The sequence below is a fragment of the Lates calcarifer genome, linkage group LG13 (assembly GCF_001640805.2).
Source record: "Lates calcarifer isolate ASB-BC8 linkage group LG13, TLL_Latcal_v3, whole genome shotgun sequence".
Lineage (NCBI taxonomy): Eukaryota > Metazoa > Chordata > Actinopteri > Centropomidae > Lates > Lates calcarifer.
In genome coordinates, this window is record NC_066845.1 from 12,283,174 (window position 1) to 12,302,763 (window position 19,590).

The 19,590-nt window shown below is 39.7% G+C and overlaps 1 protein-coding gene across 1 annotated transcript; it reads right to left on the reverse strand.

Annotated features, from left to right (window-relative positions):
- Positions 1 to 2,641: 2,641 nt before the first annotated feature.
- Positions 2,642 to 18,758, reverse strand: tmem161b (transmembrane protein 161B). The gene is made up of 12 exons (XM_018669601.2): positions 18,548 to 18,758; positions 13,837 to 13,940; positions 12,559 to 12,639; positions 11,141 to 11,238; positions 10,850 to 11,006; positions 9,222 to 9,373; positions 9,065 to 9,125; positions 8,810 to 8,950; positions 7,782 to 7,895; positions 6,472 to 6,646; positions 5,759 to 5,855; positions 2,642 to 5,665 (listed from the first exon to the last, which is right to left on the reverse strand). The coding sequence occupies exons 1-12, from the start codon at positions 18,548 to 18,550 to the stop codon at positions 5,370 to 5,372; spliced, it is 1,479 nt and encodes a 492-aa protein (XP_018525117.1). The 5' UTR covers positions 18,551 to 18,758; the 3' UTR covers positions 2,642 to 5,369.
- Between the last annotated feature and the right edge of the window lie 832 nt (positions 18,759 to 19,590).

Below are 19,590 nucleotides of genomic sequence, written 5' to 3' on the forward strand. Positions count from 1 at the left end.
CCCCAGAGGAACAATGTTCATCTGGAGATGAATTAATGTAAGAGCAGTAGTGATTACCATGAGGGCAGTCAGCCATTTCATATTTCTAGCACGAGGCAGTGGACCTCAAATTTTAACCATGACGAGCTTTAAATTTACTTTGCTTGGTGAGAGGCTAATCTGTGTTTTTTTTTTTTCCTTCCCTTCGCCATTTTTCCCCGTTTTGCTCTGATAACTGGTACATGTTTAACTCAGTTACGATATAATACACAGACAGCTTTATCAATGAACAGTATCTCCCAAATGTGGACATGTGAATGACGAATGGAGCAGGATTACTGTGTATGACAGTGGGATAACACAAACAAAAATAAAAATAAAATTGGACCACCACAGTGCACAGCATCTTATTAATGTATATTTCATGTATAACATAGACAGTGTTAACTGATACAAAGACACGCACTGGTTGTTTCATCATTGATTATTGTGTCTCAGTACAGTTTTAGTGTGTCCTGATTTTTGTGTGTTACTCAGTGGATACTTGAATACATTGTAAAATGTTCCTGCATTCACTACCTGTCCATAAACTGCACTGAAATAACTGAACTGTCAATAAATTTGTCTTATCAATTATGAATTGTGTCATTATATGTCTCTTTTAAACACTTTTAATGCTGCTGTGTGGAACAGTTTTGGTTATGTGCTACATTTATGGGTATTATCTCCTTCTGAAATGTCAGTTTTTCAAAAGCTGTCTAGCCTGCAGCATCTAAATATCCTTACATGTTCTGTGCTACCTTCCCACTGGTTGTCATGGAAATGAAAAGATGATAATTGCATATATTACATTTAAGTTGATTGCTACATGCTGATCTCGGTCAGCCAATCTGTAATTCAGTTCAGCGAGGAACCTTTTTCTGCGTCTTTTATCTTTGTCGTAATTCAGAGGTATAGAAAGTTAGAAATGTAAAAACAGGTCTGAGGAGTTCAAGCAATGTAAAGTGTTCTCTTGTAGGCCATCCACGATGCAAGGTCAGGTCAGTTGTAAAGTATGGTTGCTGCATCTCACAGTCAACATGAGGGTGCGATCACCATTCTGTGTCAGACAGAAAGCTCACTATTATAGCAGTCACTCCCTCCAGAAGCTTCTCAGTTCCCCTGGCTGGGTTGGGGACGGAGGATGGAGGGTGGCGGGTGGAGGTGGTGTGTGTGTGTGTGTGTGTTGGGGGGGGGGGGCTCTGTTCCCCTTCCTGAACCAGAGCTCCATGCCGCTCTATCAAGAACAGAGCTCAGTGAATAGGCCCCACTCAAGAGGAATAAAGGAACCTCTCCACTGGTTTGTTTTGGAAGCTGTCTTATTGATCTGTCTGCCTATGAATGAATGCATCGGCCCAGTTTCCCTGCTCATGTGGACAATGTCACTCAAGGCCTGTATTAACTGGCCCGATGTTATTCCCAGAGAAAGGCATGCATTAAGAGAAGTTTGAGAGTGTTTGTTATTTCATCCCTCAATCTACTCCACTAACCTTTCCCATAAGAATAGGGATGCCAAACTAAGAAAAGCAAATCGATGGCCATTGACTGCCTGAATCAATGCCAGTTTGCAGGAGGACATATTTCATAAGAGGAGTGATGCTGAAACACAATTACAGTATTATTGAGCACCATCAAGTGTAATAAAAAAGGCACAATTTTAAATCTTGCCAGAGACCTTGAAGGGCCAGAAAGGAGTTACTGTAAATGCAGAGAAAAACTTATGAGGAAGAGGACCTTATGTGCTTGTAGTCTCCCACTACAGAATAAAGCAGTGAAGCTTTAGAAAGGGACATCTGTCTCTGTGGAAATATTCTGAACTCAGGGTCCAACATGTGTACACAAGTGGAACATATCATCATTACCTTCAAGCATAGACTCTATGACAAGGACATACCATTAAAAAAGCAGCTCTGCAGTAAAACCCAAAAAGATATATATAAAACAACATCACTTTATTCAAGTTATTTAACATTTTTCCACACTCTGACTCTGTATAAAATCTGCCAAATGTTCTTCGTCCCTGTAAAAATGTCGTCATTTGCTTGGTAGATTTTTTTTATAGCACACAACTAGCTTAAACAAGTGAACAATTTTGCAATGCACAACATTTGATTTGAAGGGAGGGAGACAGAAGGAGGTTCAACAATGAACTATTTTACAAACAAGTCTTTGGTGAGGCATCATTTCTGAAGTTGCTGTCATTCTGTTGCATGGGCCAGAGTATCATCACAATTCATTAGGAATGCTGACTTGCTATCATTTTGGTAATTTATTGACTCACAAAATTCATCAAGGTGAATATGAATGTATTAAATATTCACACTCAGTTTCGTTCTTTGGTCATTTGGGAACAATTTCCAGCATTAAATGACTGTGACCAACAAATCTTTCTGAGATTTTTCTACTTCTTAGGACTGTAAACTGACAAAATTATAAGCTCTTCTTTCAACACTAAAAACATAAGCTTGTAGATTCTTCTGTTGAGTTCATGAGTACTTCACAAATACATACTAAAATGCCAATCACATCTAAAGCTTCATAAATGAACCCATCTCCCTGTTGTGTTACTGCTAAGGCTTTATATGAAGCCAATAGAGCATAAAGGATAAAATAAAAAAGGACATAGTAAAGAACATAATTTATTTAAGACAAAATCTAAAGCAGAAATAAATACATGAAAGAACAATCTGTAATTTACTTCGTGAACCCAACAATGAATAATAAACACTTTCAGTGGTAACAAACAGAAGAAATGCCTCATCAGGCCAATGAATTCTGAAAGTATCCCAGCTACTTCTTAACTGACCGGACCCAAAAAAAGAAAAAAGAAAAAGAAAAGAAAAAAAAAAGGGTTAATCTGTAACTGATTTGTCAAACACATTTTCAAAACCGATTTAAGCCATCATGCACTCCAACAACAAAATAAAGTGTATACTGTTAAAATTAGAAATGTTTACAGGCCTCAACATGTGTAATAAATACAAAAACAAAGATAAATCAATCGATAAAAATAGTCATTAGGACAAATTAGATTTTGTTTTGACAGGTAGATTTAACAGATGGTAGTAAAGAGTTCAGGAAGTGTGGGTGGGCGTGGGGTGTTAAATAAACTCAACATATATAAATAATTTTCATGAAAACAATCTAGAAATTAGGCAGGATTGATACATTCATTATGTGCATATTCCCTATCATTTCAAACGGACACAAACTGAAGCTATGACCTTTCGACAACAGGAGCTTTAAAAATGTGATATGGTGCTGCTTTGACTTCGCAAAATGTGTTTTGTACAAAACTCATAGAGCTGGAATTTATAAATCACAGCTCTATGATATATTAAATGTAATAATGAAATGAAATGCCAGAGAACCACAAGAATGCAATTAATCTGGCAGCGAACCCTACATTCCTGAATAGGCTGGACAATCACGTTGGCCCAGTGCGTCATTAGCACAGTGACTGCTTGTGCGTACATTTACCAACCAAAGAACTACAGTATGTGAAGACACTGTAAATACCGTTACGTCCTGTTGTGAACCAGAACTAGCGATTCCCTCTTTATCAAGATGGATCTATAGAAAACAGAAGTCAGCAGAGTTGTAGCCCGGCCGTAGTTTCAAACGTTAGCAGACACCAGATCTACAGCTGCTGGGACAGGGGGGAACCGATTTACTTGGCACCATTTTAAAAATCAAAACTTTTACAAATCCACAATTTGATCCATTAGAAAAAGAATGAAAACAAACAAAGGCTTGATCTCAAATGAGTTTAAGAGCAATGGATGGGTAAAAGTAAAAAAAAAAAAAAAAAAAAAAAAAAAAAAAGCAAGCAGACATAAAGGCGGTAGCTTATCAACAGTAGCTGACATCATGTCTTCTTGATCGCAATGCCCTTTCAGACTACAGCTGACCTACATCAGAGATCCTATACATGCAGACAGACACACGGACATACCTTGATTGAGCCCTACGTGCTGTCCTCCCTTTGAATCATCACTGCTGCTCAAAAACAGAAAAAAGGAGCTTCAGATTCTCTCATAGCTTCTAAAATGGCTCAGTTAAAACCAGGGAGGTTACAATATAAATGAAACATCACAAATCTATTGGAACGCCTTTCATTCAAAAACCTAAGTTTTGTCCTTGATGGCGAGTTCGATTAGACACATTTAAATACATCAGATTCAAGTCAATGTCCTCTCGTTCCTCTGCAAGTACAGCTCTTCTGCCGTCGTCCACTCTCATACCCTGGTTAGCTGACAGCTCATATCATCCACCCATTCTGGGGATATCAACAGGCTGCTCCTCCCTTCTCCTCCTCCTCCTCCAACAAACAGAAATGCGCTGACAAAATTTTAAGACTCTTTCAGGCTTTTTTGTGGTCCGTGGCGATGGAATTTAGACATCTGAGAAAAACAGGCAATTTCGTTTTAACACACAAACTTTTGAAGTTTTGATCAAAAGACAAACATGGGGCCAAAGAATGGCAGTTATCGGTTTCCCCTACAAACCTAGGAAAACACAAGGAAAAAATAAGTTAAGCCTCCATGAACATCTCCAGATTCAACAATATTCTGTGACATATAGTTTCCTTACAATGTGTCGCTGAGGGAAATCAGCACCCTCACAGTCTGTGATACAGACTGAAATATAAATGGTTGCATGACTCTTCATGTTAAGCTGGCGCACATAAGTACTAACCAAGAAAACTAAAACCAGTCATGCAGAGTTACTACAGCTTTTTCATAATTCATTGCCAATACAATTTTACTGGGGAACTTCTTCAGGAAATGTTGAATCTAAAGATGCTGATGGATCAAAATTATTACATGTGATTTGATGTGAACACATATTAGCATTAATCAGACTGGCTTCCTTAAAAATGGTGTAACTTAGTAGAACTGCCCCACCAGGTTTCAACATGTAAAATTAATTGTAATCAGCATCTGAGATACAGTATTTTACCTCATATCATTCAAATTTCATACAGCAAACTGGAACAATTTGTCATGACTATACCAATACACCACTGACACTGATTAATATTCTGGTACTTCAGTCTGTTATTAAGGTTTATAAATCTTGCTCTTCAAATAAAAGGTAGTGGTCGTAGTAGTAAAAACAATGACGAGTTCACAGAGTCATCTGTGAAGGAAGCACTGGAAGTTGAACTAGGAGCTCTGATGATATGGTCAGTAATTGAGAGGTGGTCAAAGGGAGGGAGGAATGGAAGGAGGAGTTGTGGGAGCAGAGTCATCAATAGGCCTCTGTTGCCCCCCAGTCAGTCCCTTCTGATCAGGTTGAACGTACAGTAGCCCTGTGGGGTTCTGGCTGCCACTGCTGGGTTGCTGATGCTATGCCGCCATGAGATACTGATGGTAGAAGAGGCCGAAGAGGGAGGTGGAGAAGAGGCAGGCAGCAATCCACCAGGTAAAGAAGGAGAAGAGGCCCCGGAAAAGCAAGGGGCTGAAGACAGTCCGCAGGCCTCCCAGGGCCACGGACAGCTGGGCTACTGATGCCCGGGCTCCCGTTTCTACCACTGAGGCTGGTGTTGGGGCTGCTACTGGTGCCGCCCCCGTCACAGAGTCAGAGTTCATTTCGTGGATGCAAGGCAGATCTTCTTCAGGATAGACCCACCAGGAGTGTCCACCTACAATAAAGGGACCGAAGGAAGCTTAAACATTTTGGTAGGCAAAAGAGATATATTCTAAACTAAAAAATCATTGTGCAGTGCATGACCCACCTAAGGTTTTTAGCAGCAATGTTGTATGCAGCAGCATCACCAGTGGTGCCACATACTGTAGTGCGATTACACACAAGTAGTAAAAAACACGTGCAACCTGGGAGAAAGGATGGTAGTGGTGATGAAAAAGAAAACACACAAATATTACAGCATTATACACAGAATAATATGGGTCTCTTCTGACCAATATTATTTAACGTAATTAAGCAGGATATTGAATGATTAATGACAGAAACTTTGCCAGACGTTTTCTTTCAAAATCAATCTGTAGTAAAAACTGCTGTTAACTACAGTATACCCCAACACTTTGATTAAGTCTAGAATGGTGGGAGCTGATCTGACTGGCCACAACTGATGTCAGTTTTAAATACAAGCACTGATAACATATCAAATTTCCAAGTGCACCAGAGTGCACTGAAGATTAAGTTGTCTGCTCGGCTCCTTAATTGACAAATACAGGGCCCTAACTGTGTCTATATTTGCTTTTAATAAAGGGAAATTGGTTTACTCCTCCATTTCTGCACCTCTGCAAAGCCGGCTATGTGGCTTAAACTAAGTGGTTACAAGTGAATTACAGATTCAAACACAACTCGAAATTTTCCAGTCAATATGACATGTTAACAGGGATAAAGTTATGTATATTTTAAATTCACACAGAATTGCAGTGGGGTATAATCAGGATAAATATTGATTATATTAATTATTTTCCCCACCATTTTCTGCAGGTCAACGGTACTTATCCGGCCTGCCTCTTTCTTCATCTGGTCCACACCCTTCTGGGCCAGGTTGAGGTAGGCCTGCAAATGATGTCTCATCATAGCGAGCCGGAGCATACACATCAGCATGATGGCCCATAACCGCAAGGTATCGTACGTCTGCTCAGTCATCCTGATATTAATAGAAAGACAAGAGTAAGAGAAAGATGATAAAAGGGATGATGGCTTTGCTGGCCCGCTAACTCAACATATCGTGTATCTGCTCCATCACTTGGATGGTAGGCAGAGACAATGAGACAGAAAGGAAAGATAGTAAGAGCAAAAGAGCCATAAACAACTCAAGACGAAAAAGTAAGAGAGGGTGAAATTGAGAGATAAAAAGGTGAAAAGGGGGGTAGTGTAACATGAAATCAGACTTAGTCGGGTTTGACCTTGATGGTATCACAGTCACTGTCAGCAGCAGGAGAAAGTTTGACACGTGACAGAATTCAAACTTATGCAACAAATGAAAGATGCTATCTCAGAATAAATAACCAGCTGACATCAGTTAGAGACAGAATAAAGAGCTTTCCCTCAGGTATGACTAAATATGTGTACAGTCTAATTTTAACCCAAGTAGACAACGTGTGTATTGTTGTAATTTCATCTACCAACTGAATACATTCCTTATCTCATTGAACCGTCGAAATTCCATTTTCATAAGTGCTGTTGCATTGTTTACATCCATTTTCCAGCACAAAAGCCACAATTACTTTTATTTTCACAGGTTGCCAATGCTGTCCCATCCCTCCTGTTTGAATGGCAGGTAATTAGCTTGCCAGACATCAAGGGAGTCCAACTGGCTTGCCTTCCAAGTATAGATCAATCAACAAGAGGTACAAGGATATGTACCTTCATCAGATTCTTGTTTTCATGAAATGTTTATGCAATCTAATACACGTGCCACAAAGCATTTTATGTCTTTCTGTGCTAAATTATCTGAATATGTGATTTCGACAGTTTTCCTACATGTAACTGGTCCATTAGAAGGTAAAAATTAGAATACGTGTTTAGGATTCTGATTGAGAGTATCAAGAGATTAATTTTAAGTACAAACAACACATTTTTTTTTTAAATGAAGCTGTAATTCACTGAGCTACAGCATGCAGAACATATTAGATTTAGATTAGTCGGAGAAATGCTATCGATAAAATAAAATGTAGCGCATGCACATAATGTGCCATACTGGCAACAGAACTTGCAGTGTAGTGTACATGTGGAGCAGACATTTAAAGAACTGTGTGAACCAGATGATTACTTGCACTTACAAAGGCACACTCTCCTTTCCCAGAGTGGGGTTCATTATGTAGTCCTTAGTAATGGGCTTCACCCACAGCAGGACCATGATAAGGGGGGACAGGAAGTTGATATGAAGCAGAGTCCTGCGGAAAAGGAGAGGCGAAAGAGAAGACATCTGGTTTAAGAAAAGCAAAATCTATAATAATGCTAGGTGATCAAATAATAATCCAACAACTTTTACTCTACTGTTTTCTTACATTCACTGATTCACTGAATCAATACATTGGGGAAAAACTAGCTCTCTGAAATCTTTACTCCTTAATCTCAATTTGAAGTTAACATAGTGAGAAATGCGGTCTATATTATCAATGCAACTTTCCCTGAGAGGGGTGAGAAGATAACCAAGGCACAGATTTTGTAGGGCTTGGAGATAATCCCTGCTAGTGACAGGGTCTGAGGATGTAAGCTCATGACAGCTAAGAGGGGGAATGGAAGAGGAGGCCATTTTGGAGAGTCTGCTATGCCAAAGTGGATTATCTGGATGCGATGTGCTCCCTAGCTCTGCACCCCCTACCATGGTTGGAGACATGCCACCCAGTGAGTTCTGAAATAGAAATCTGCCCCAACTGAGGAAGTCTTCATCTGACTCACAGGGTGCTCTCTCGTATCTGACACACTCTGAAAGTACAACAGCGCTATACTTGGATTCATGGTACTCCAAAATAGGACAGATTGATAATAGAATACTGAGTTTTGGTCAATTTGAGCACATCATGTATCAAATAACCCTAGCACCAGAGAGACCACACTAGATAATATTTCCAGTATAGGCTGAGACATGTATGAACAATTCATAATCAAATTCACAATCAAAAGACACCACCATTTTTTTTCCTAACCAGGAACAGATCTTAAAAGGTCATAGGTCAACATAGGTTGTTGTTGTTTCCATGTTCTCCATCTTTATTATTATTATTGTTATAAAGAAATAAAATGCATTCAATGGAAAAAATGGGACTGAACACACAAGAGAAGACAACTATTGCAGTGGACTCACTGTGTAAATTTGGCTGTGGTCAGATTGAGTGCATCTAGGTGCATCTGGGCCAATCGTAGACCAGGGAAAGTTAGAAATGCTCCAATCAGAGAGCAGAGCAGAGCCAGGATCAGCTTGAAGGTGAGTTTAGATATGGGACCCCTGTGAAAGAGAAAACACGCAGAGTGATACTACTGTAGTTTCATGAGTCATAAAGAATTCATGAAGGCAGAGAAAACAAAAATGATACTGTGAGAATACTGATATTGTACTTACTGGGACTCCAAACCCTGGTGCTCCAGAAACTGTAGAGCGCTGTCAGAGAAGTTTGCAAAACCTAGAAATGAAGAAATGTTCAACAGTGACTCACTCACTGGGGGCAAAAGTAATAAAATCTGGTTGTTGCTAACTAAAAGCAAGGTGGAGCACTCACCGGTCTCAAGACCAAACTCCAGGTAGTTTTCAGTGATGATGAGAATGGCCATGGCTTTGACAAAGAAGAAAAAAGCAAAAGTAATGCAAAGTGAGCGCTCGCCTCCTTCCTCCAGCTTGAAGTAGTGGGCCGTTAGAGAGAAAAGGGTCTTACTGTGGGGATGGAGTCAAGGGAAAACATATCCAGAAGCACACTGGCATTTAAAGCAAATTCAAACCACTTTGCAGATGCATTTTCAATGGTTTTTACAGGTTCAAGGGAAACAGAAATAAGTCTTTACAATAAACCAATACAAAAACATTACAACATGGCTATTCACAGCACAAAATATTTTTCGTCTTTTCACAAGCTTGTGCATACTTAAGGCTCCGTGTGAACCCTCAACCCAGAATATGTGGGTCTTTGGCACCGGTGCGTGCCATCGAGGTCGTAATACTGTTGTACTCTGCTCCCGCTGACACTGATCAGAAGGCTAAGGACAGAGCGTGTTTGTACAGCCAACTCTGGTCACCACGGAGATGAAACTCTCAGTTCCTGCAACATTTCAGGTGACAGCATGCCAATTTTTCACTCCCTTTCAGTCCATTTTGAGAATGGTATTCAATCCAATAGAGTCTTCTTTCTTCCCCTAACCCTTATTCAATGTTGCGAGGACAGCTGTATAAACACCCACCAGACAAGTTAGAGCCAGCATGAGGCTGAAAAGAGAAACACAGCCATGTTTGAGCATCATGTAGTGATCTGCAATTAGTATACTGGCGAGCTGGCCTGTAAACATTGGCCAAAGGTGAGGATATGAGAATGAAGATATGTCACGTTTATAAATTTCACTGAACAAGTGCAGATACTTGAAGAGCATGTTGTTTGGGTGTAATCAGTGAAACGGGTTAACAGAGCAGTGGAGCTGATCTCCAGGGCAAGAGTCTTAAACGTGTTATCAGCACTGAAATAGGAAAACTGAAATCAAGTGTCCCATTAACACATATATTGAGGCAACATATTCCCTCATCTTCATCTTCATAGTCCCATTTTCATCTGTTCCCAAGTCTGTCCTTTTCCCCAAGCATATCAGTCTGTTGGACTGTGAAAATTGGGCCTCCAATCTGCGGCGCAAGGCAGGAAATGACACACCATCTGACCGAGGTAAGCCAGGCCCGACCGGGGGCACTGGAAAGATTGATCCCTGTGGTTGGTGGCAAGGATAATGCATATTATTTAACCATCATTCAGCGTAGCAAAATAGCAGGTAGCTGTGGAGCATAAAGGTGCTGGCAGTCATGCCAGTGGGTGCTTTAGCAGTCATTTTATAGCCTCTCACTGCCACTGCAGCATCCACACAATCAAGGTGTAATGATTTGCCCTCTCTTATAGACAGAGATGTTAACCTATGACATACACACGGTGGTGGTGGGAATGTAAAGTGAAAATAATTGAAATTTTAGAGTGCAATGGAGAGTCCATAGAAAATAGGTTTGTTTGGCTGAAACTTCAAATGTTATCAACCCACCCATAGATATGATGTACAGCATAATTACCAATTTACCAGTTTATACTACAATGCTGGTGAGATCTGACAATGAGAAGAAAAATACTAACCAAGATGTAAACAATGACTGATGTAAGGATACATGACAAAGGCGAGAACAAGCAGGCACCAGACCACACTGATGTTCATCTCTCCTGAGGGCTGAGCCACACTGTAGTAGAGTTCTGTTATCAGATAGACCACAGTTGCCGCTACTGTGAAATCCACCAGCCACTGGAACTCTGGGAAGTAGTGCAATGCTGGGGGCATAAAGAGTATAATTACACCCATAAAATATTCAGTTATAAATGTATACAGCATATTCATATAAACATTAATTGTGTGTGATTGAAAGATCAGGATTAAACTTTCATTTGTCCTCTTGGATTTATACCTAATGTATCGACTTCTGTGATGCATTTCGTCTCCAGCTGTAAGTCTATATCCTTGGGGACTGTTAGTGGCTTGTTGTCTATGTGACCATTGTATTTCCTATGGCAAAGAGGACAGAACAACAACTTAGGTCAGAAAAACAAAGAAAATTTGAAATGCAACAAAATGCAATTTTAAACCATTTACATTTTAACCTGTGTAAAAAAACAGCATTATGTTGCAGTCCCTGAGATAGTCAATCACAACATACATTATTTGTTAAATTTAAGTTACTGTGGTACTGAAGTTGTGAGAAAACATCTTCTACATTCAGTAGTTGGCAGAGGTCTTTTTATTTTTGTTACTACTAATACTACTAGACTTCCATGACCAAGGGCGTAGGCAGCGCTAAATCGCTAACAGCAGGCGAATAGGGAGCTGTTCTTTCTGTCTGGTGGGCCTCCTCAGTTGTGTGCTTTGTTTGTTCAGCCTTGTGTGTGCGCTGGATTCGCAGGACAATACCACTGTAAGACTTGACAGGCCAAACATGCCCTGGACAGATTTCATCTCTGAGGCACCTGACAGGAAAAAAGGGGCTCAGCTTCACCCCTCACTGAGGAAGTCAGACGGTTGACAAAGGGAACGGAGCGGCATGGCACGAGCTGGCAAAAGGACAGTGGTCCATCTTTTTCTTCAAGGGATTACTGAACATGTGGTGCTAGAGAGCCTTGACCTGCCTCATACGGGGTCAGAGAAAGGACTGTGCTACAAAACTGCTAGGAGCCGGACACCATGTGGAACAGTGAGGATTAGCTTTCAGTTGTGACTTCAGTTTGAATTCACATTTAGAAGGAGAGTACAAAGGAAAAAAAAACACTAAATTCACGTTAAACATATGGTTCAACTTCCACCTGCAGACTGAGTAGCAGTTTTTTTTGAATTGCAAAGTGGTCTTGAAGGAAAATCATCCTCCAGAATCAAAGCTTGACATCTGACCACTTTGAGGATATAATGCTGTTAGGGAAACTTTGATTTTGTGGTGAATGCAATCCTTTCAAAATGTCATTCCTTAAAATAGCCAAAATAGTAATGGCTCCCAAAAAACAGGACCAACTTTCCTCACATCCACTAGACGGGGACACTTCTAAGCCAAGTTGCTCTGAGCCCAGATGAAGAGCCATAAAGGAACAAAACAACAAAAATAGACTTCTGTCTCCTTACTTCAAACAGGCCTTAAATGAGGCACATAAACACATCAGCGTCATCTCTTTGCTGATATGCCTGTGGTCTCCATCCATCTCAAACGTCTGCTTCTCATCTTTTCTTTCCTCTCTGATGAAAGGGGTGCCTTTCGTACCTGCTCTGTGCCACTGCATTTCCCCAACCCCCAAACAATAGCCCTTCTTCATTTCATTTCTGCCTCCCTGCCTCCCAACCTACCTGTCTTTCCTCTTCTGTCCTTTTTGTTTCCCAGCTAAGCTCCTCAACTCATCTTCCGTAGGGTGCTGATACCACCGCAGACTGTGAACAAAGAAAAAGGAAAGAGATTTGGAATCAGGCTCAGACTTGGACAGAGAAAGAAACAGTGAGAAAAAGGACACAATAAAAATACTAAAATTTCAAATTTAGGGATGAGGAGGAAAAAAAACTAAGTTAACTAAAACTAGATTTGCTGAGATTTATTGAGACAAGTAGAATTAAATAATTATTAATATTGATTCTGAACTATGGAAAGAGTAGGCAAGGGATTTGAGCTTAAGCATGCTGTGTAAGAAATACTGAGAAATATTGAATAGTCACTTTCCATTTCTTGTAAGAATAAGGGGATTTCACTTAGTGTTAAAAGCTTAAATTGCCTTTTCATCACTCCTTAAAGCAAAAATATCAAAAATCTCATTGTAAAATGCACTTGAAAGCAGTGACATTAAGTCTTGATTCTATGAATATGACTCTACAGCCTCATTTTGTAACAGCTCTAAGCTTTATGATTAACTCCCAAATAACAAACACATACACACAAAACTGACATTTCAAATCTTTACTTTGCACAAGCATCTCTGATACACATCTAAAAAGCACTTGTGAGAGGCCTTACAACAGCAAGGTTATCTGTCCTTAAGGACTGAGCTTGAAATAAGAGGTAATTTAAGAGCATTCTTTTGAAGACAAACCTCCTTAACTTTGTTCAAAAACCCTCTTGCCAGAGCATCTTGAGAAGCACTCTGGTAGGTAGAGGAGGATAGAAAGAGCACAGCTTGTTTTTTCTCGTCTGTATATTTATTTATTATGGAAAATTAATTACTAAAAATTCTGGAGGGACACTCCAGGCCTCCTGCTTATGGCAAAAGTTAAAAAAAAAAGTTTCAGCAGTACCCTGAAAAGAAAAATGAATTAATTATTAACTGTGTTCCAAGAAGCTGTTTACTGAAAAACATATGTGACACTAATTAGAGGAAACGAGGCGGGTACTTTATTTTTATGTACCGTCCTCTTGGGTCATCCCAATATTTCGATGCCCTTTGGTCTTTTTAATGATTCTTTTTCTTCTTCCTCTATCCAAACCTTTTTGAATGCTCTGCCGTCTGAGTAAACATTTTGATCCCCATTGTTCTGAACTCTTTTTGAAATAAACTATTCAGAAGGCAAGTAAACTGGAGGAACGAAACTGTAGCAATTGGAGAAACTATCTGAAACAGCATGTACAGGATTCTACATTACCTGCCACTGCAGAGAAGCCATCTTGCGAAGGAATAATGAGGTATGATTTTTTGAATTACACTGGCCATTACCATGGTAACCACCAGCTGCACACCGATCACACCCTGTGGAAACAGGATGGGAGCTTAAGTCACATTTAAATAGTAATTATATAGTTACACATATGAAGTATAGCTTTATGTGGACTAATACATACTAAAACATGAGTAGAAAGAGTTTCAAAAGCAATGTGAATCCAAAATTCTATTATCAAAAGGTTTGACGTCACACCTTTGTTCTTTAAATGTGCCAAACAGACAAACTTGCTGATACATATGTTTTTTCAACACAGACCACAGATATTCTAACAAACAAGACTGCAGTGCAGAAACATTAGTGATTACTTATTCTGAGAAACTTTATTTAGCTTACTAAATAGTATCAGACTCAAACACACTCAAAATGTACATTTCAATGTCATAATACAAACTTTTAAACACTATCTCTAGTGTTTCTGACAATTCCTTAACAATATACTGAAAGATGAGGTAATGGACTCATAATGGTGCTGCTTTGCCCTGCTAGCAGTGGAGCATAAGATGATATCATGATATTTGTCTAAAATCTTCCCATGAAATCTGGCTTGAATATTCATGGTCCCCAGAGGGTCCACCTTCAGGCTAAAGATTTCAGTTGTACTAAGCAAGTTCATACTTTCAAGCAGATAAACCCTTTCGATTTTAAAGGTGTTAGGTGTTTGATTAATAAGCAAGATCACAGCATAGGCTTGATGGTTTCAACAGCTCCACACAACAGCACAGGAAAGCAGATTTGGTCTGTAAACAATACTGTAGAAGTTGTTGAAAGATTAGGCTCAACAAACTTTATCAAGACCAAGCGCTCAAACACAGAATGACCTTCATTTCTCTATAAATTTATACACAGGGGAGTGCACTCTGTAGGACACAGGAGTTAATCATTTCAGTATTAGTCAGTCAAACCAAAAAACAGAAATTAAGTTGTTTCACATTTCCAAAGTAATTTTTCTATTTAACCTAAAGCCGCTATGTGTGTAATTTGACAATTTTCAAAGTAAAAGTCCACAGAACCAGAAAGACACACTGTAGCATCCAGAATTCTCTCAGGCCACCAAGGTAATACTTGAATACTTTAATACTGACATCTGTTCCCAAGTTCCTTAAAATTATTCACACCTATATTCATGTGACTATGATGACTCTCAATCACATGATTACCAGATAACCCCAACAACTCTCATGTGGCATTGTGGTAAATAAAATGGTATGTTAAGTCCCTGGGATTCCCCACTACTCTGCAGAGTCTAAAATGTCTCTTGCATGGCTGGTGAAACTTCAAGTCTACAATGTGCATGTAAGGGTTGACCTGATGACCTAGTGTTGGTTGGCTTGACAATCTACACCTTAAGGTGACGGAGCTTTGACAACGAGAGAATTTTCTATACGTGTTCTACCAAAGTAGTCGACCCTTTAATATCTCTGGTTATATTAGGCCATTGTGGCCAATGTTGCAAGTACTGTTTAAAGGCAGTACTGGATTTGCAGTAATTTAGCAGGTATTTAATTCACTAGATTAGCCACAAAATGGCATTCATATTTATCTATATACTGTTTGTCAATTACATTTCCAGAAAATGTACATCATGATGGGTATGGTCAATTGGAAATCAATTATAGATTGATAGAAGATTAGTGTCAACCATACTACTACCCAAAATCAAAATTTCAATAAGTTGCCACATTGAACTTGATATAGTACACATACTGGTAACTTTTTTTTTTCAACACAACAGCTTTTCTAAATGTAATTATGATGGATTTAATCATTAACTAACCAACCACTGTAAGAGTAAATTTAGTGGTGTAAATACAATGTTGACTAAATTATGCACTGTCTGGAACCTCTGTCATAATGTCAGCCACAATGTGCCCAGGAGAATGAACAGCCAGCACTCCTGTGGTAGGTACCCAAAGACTTAACAACACAAGGAGCTCAATATCAACCCAGCACACTTAGATCAATATTCACTTAGGCTTAAGAGGCCAGAATCATTCCCATCATGCTGCGCTTTTATCCACTCACTGTAGGGTAAGGTCTGCAGGTTGGCTTCTCTTTGGCAATCAGTAGGAATCACTGATATCTGTGCCTGCACACACTTGAGCAAAGAGAACCAATTAGCTAACTAATCCCCAATAAAATATTTTTTTCTCTTTTCCAATAACAGTCTTATGTCTGGGCTAGCACCCAGGCATGTACCAGTGAATCTACACTTGCAAACTCATCACCTGAATATATAGCAATAAATCCTGTAGCCCTCTTTCTCAACATGATGTTTACACATCAATAATATTAGCCTTAGCACAACTCCCTGCCCTAACTCAACTCTAATTAATAAAGCCTAAAATTCACCCTAAAAGGACAATTTAGAAAACTAATTTCACTTCATCTTATGCGCGTCTTGTTGGCAATTGTGAGAATCATTGGTCCATTAAGAAATATGTTGTGCATAGAATGCAAAATTAATACAGGACTCAATCTTTTCAAAAAGTAAAATACAGACTCTACTGACATGCAGATTCTGAAAATGTGTCGTCTGGGTGGGTCTATCGTCTAGCGGGTACTTGGCCTATCCTTGCTATCATAAATCATACTCTATGCCCTTTAGTTACTGGTAATGTTGATAGTGTCCATGTTTTTCCACACAATCTTCTCTCCTTCCACCCACTAACACTGATTAAAATGGTACCCCAGCTCACAATTCTCCACTTTTGTAAGTCTTCTACTTTTACTAAATTTTACAAAGTCTCCAGTTTTGTTAAGTGAAGCCTTCAGCATCTTCACTTAAACTTTCAGCTTGTTCACTGACACTCCTTTATTTTAATGTTTTAAAAGAAATTGGGGTTTTTCGGCTGTACTGTGGCTAGCTGAAGATGCTAATTTAACCTCACACATATCTTTCTTCTAACATAAGGCTGGAAAGTGAGCAAACATTCGTCATAAAGAACAACCCTGCACCTAATGCTGTCAGACTGCACTAGGTGTAGAAGGAGGAAGTGAATGACACCTAGATGAGAGAGGTGATGATGCCAGACCTGTACAGTAGACCTAGATTTTGGATTGGTCATGGGGATCCCCAGTGTCACCCAGCATGGGGTAAGCTCCAAAAGCTAAAGTCAATACCTCTTCTGGGGACACAGAGGTGGAAAGTGGGTGCCATCAGTTTGGCAATTACACTCACTAAGATGTGACGCGTGACCAAACACAACCTTTCTGACTCAAGACATTTCTCCATGTGAGTAATGGTCATGGTATATAGGTCAAAAGCACACAGCCTTAGTTTAGTGGATGCTGACCATTCTCTGTGGGGGAGCTGCAAGAATCTCAGGCCTGGGGGAAATTGAGCCAGCATGGACTCCCTTATCTTGCCCATTCCGCTTCACCCCCTCCACATATACAACCAAATGAAATCTGTAGGGGGTGGGGAGTGGGAGCTGCAGTGATAACTGCCATCCATAAGAGCTAAAAAACCTCACAACTATTTTGCCATGAAACTAACTCTAAGGCAGTGAAACCCCATATTGACCTATGCCTCCCCAGTTTCATTCATCTTGACTACTCTTAGGTCTATCTAATCCTTCTCTAACTCTAAAGTGAGTGTTGGAAAGTCCAGAACTGCTGGTCATTTCTGTGATATAGTGTACCTGAAGTTTCAGCCTGGTGACACTATAATGAACTGGGCATATTCATACCTTATCTAATTGTTCAGCCCTCTTCACTTGAAGAATGAATGCCCACCTACCTTGCAATCATTTCCACATTTTTCAAACAGTTTTCTCACTACTGTCCTGTCATACAGTGGCTGCTGCAACAGATCATTCAGCAGATTGGGGACAGGTTGCAGGTTGAAATTAAAGACACCAATTGTGACTAAGAGGGACATTTTGGGATGATCAAGTGCTATAACAGAACAACATTATCATGGGTGCATTTATGCCAGCCCGTTCCATAGCTCATATTTAAACACGTGTAATTACATACGTGCAGCTAACATCTATAAATGTCCTTCAGTAAGTTCACGATGCAAATATGTTAATGACAAATTTAATCAAAACACTCACCCTGATCAGAGATTTAACAAGAGAGCTCGACAAAAGCTTGCGAAATTACGAATACATTACTGTAACACTACATGAGCTTCACAGTTCCTTTGAGGGCATCCTGAGGTCAAACTGAGCAGGTCAGGTGTGTGAACACACACCTTGTCTTCTCCCAAAGGTGTCCTACTGCCAGATGAATGGCATGCTAACTGCTAAGCTGGTGTGGTATATACTGGCATTCAGCTACATCTTCAACCTCCACTTTGCAGGTATAGCAAGTGTCAAAACTCCCTAACAGTGTATAGAGTGAACACAACATGAAGCGATAACCATTACATATTATTAACATCACTAGAATGCGATCAGTGTGTAGCTAACGCCAGCTAGATAGCTACCTTGACTAGCCGGCTACAAGCGCCTGCTCTAGTTAGCAAGGTAAGCTAACGTTACACTGTGATAACAGTGACAAATTGGCTGAAATCATAAACAGGTCAGCAACGTTGCAGGGGATATCCACATATAAAACGGATGCCATATCAACGAAGTGCGACAAATAGGAGAAAGCGGTGCGTTCAGGTGCTCACTGTCACACTCACCATGTTGATGCAGTGAAACGGACTCTACCCCGACAGCACTGAGCACCCCGAGTCGGAAATCAAGCGACGAGGAGCACATAAGCCCTTCTTGCAATGGTTATGCACAAAACGAAGGGGTTTCTCATTCAAACTGTCACCGTATCCGTACAGAGATGGGTTACATCGTCAAAAAAATCAATGGACTCAACCTCCGCTCTCAAGTATTTTCAACTGCAATAGAGGTCACGCTAAAACTCTGGGTAAGAAGGTGTCTTTGGATCTGCCTGTACACGGAGAGTAATATACGATAATTTAATTATTCACACTATCATACTTTAAAATGTTAATGTGGTAATAACATAAGATAAACGTATATGTAGCCTAATAATCTTAGATCTGATCTGAAAATGACGTGGACTTTTGTAATTGTGTACAGGCTTAGAGAAGACAACTATAAGTATGCATTAGGACTGCCGTAACCGGAAGAGAGCAAAGTGTCACTACCACACATGACAGACTAGTACCTGCATGAGATGTCTGACAGTGGACACTTCAACAAGGAGACGCAAACAACACACTATCTGCTTTTGTTAACTATATTGTGTGATAATTAACAGCATACATTATTCTTTGTGGCTGTATCAGTTGGTTTGTAAATGAGTCAAACACTGTAGGCTGTCTCTTCGTCTTAATTAATATGACTGTTGAGGGATGCTTGTTCCACATAATTTTCTAATGTACTAACTGGAAGTTAAGTCAGTAAAATGCTACAGGCTACAGCGATGTAAACGTAACTATCTATCTTAAACCTTTTAGAGAGATCCATAGGCATCCTGTGTACAGAAACGGAGACGACAAAGGGGTTGCTTGTAGTGATTGTATTTTACATCCAATCATTCATGACTACAATGCACGGCATGATCTTTCAACGCAGAGTTTATGTTTTTATTTATTTCCATTTGACACGAAACTCCATCCCAATAATGCACATAAGTTACACTGTTTTGACCATCATGGAGTTTTTCATGCTGATGCATTTAACAAGAGCTGTCTGTCCTTTCTTT

What these genes read in the sequence shown, in the direction of transcription:
- tmem161b (XM_018669601.2), bottom strand. An exon ending in GGAGTTTGGTCTTGAGACCG is followed by an intron (nt 9,126 to 9,221) that starts GTGAGTGCTCCA and finishes CTTCATTTCTAG; the next exon opens with GTTTTGCAAACTTCTCTGAC. An exon ending in CCGTTGACCTGCAGAAAATG is followed by an intron (nt 5,856 to 6,471) that starts GTGGGGAAAATA and finishes CCTTTCTCCCAG; the next exon opens with GTTGCACGTGTTTTTTACTA.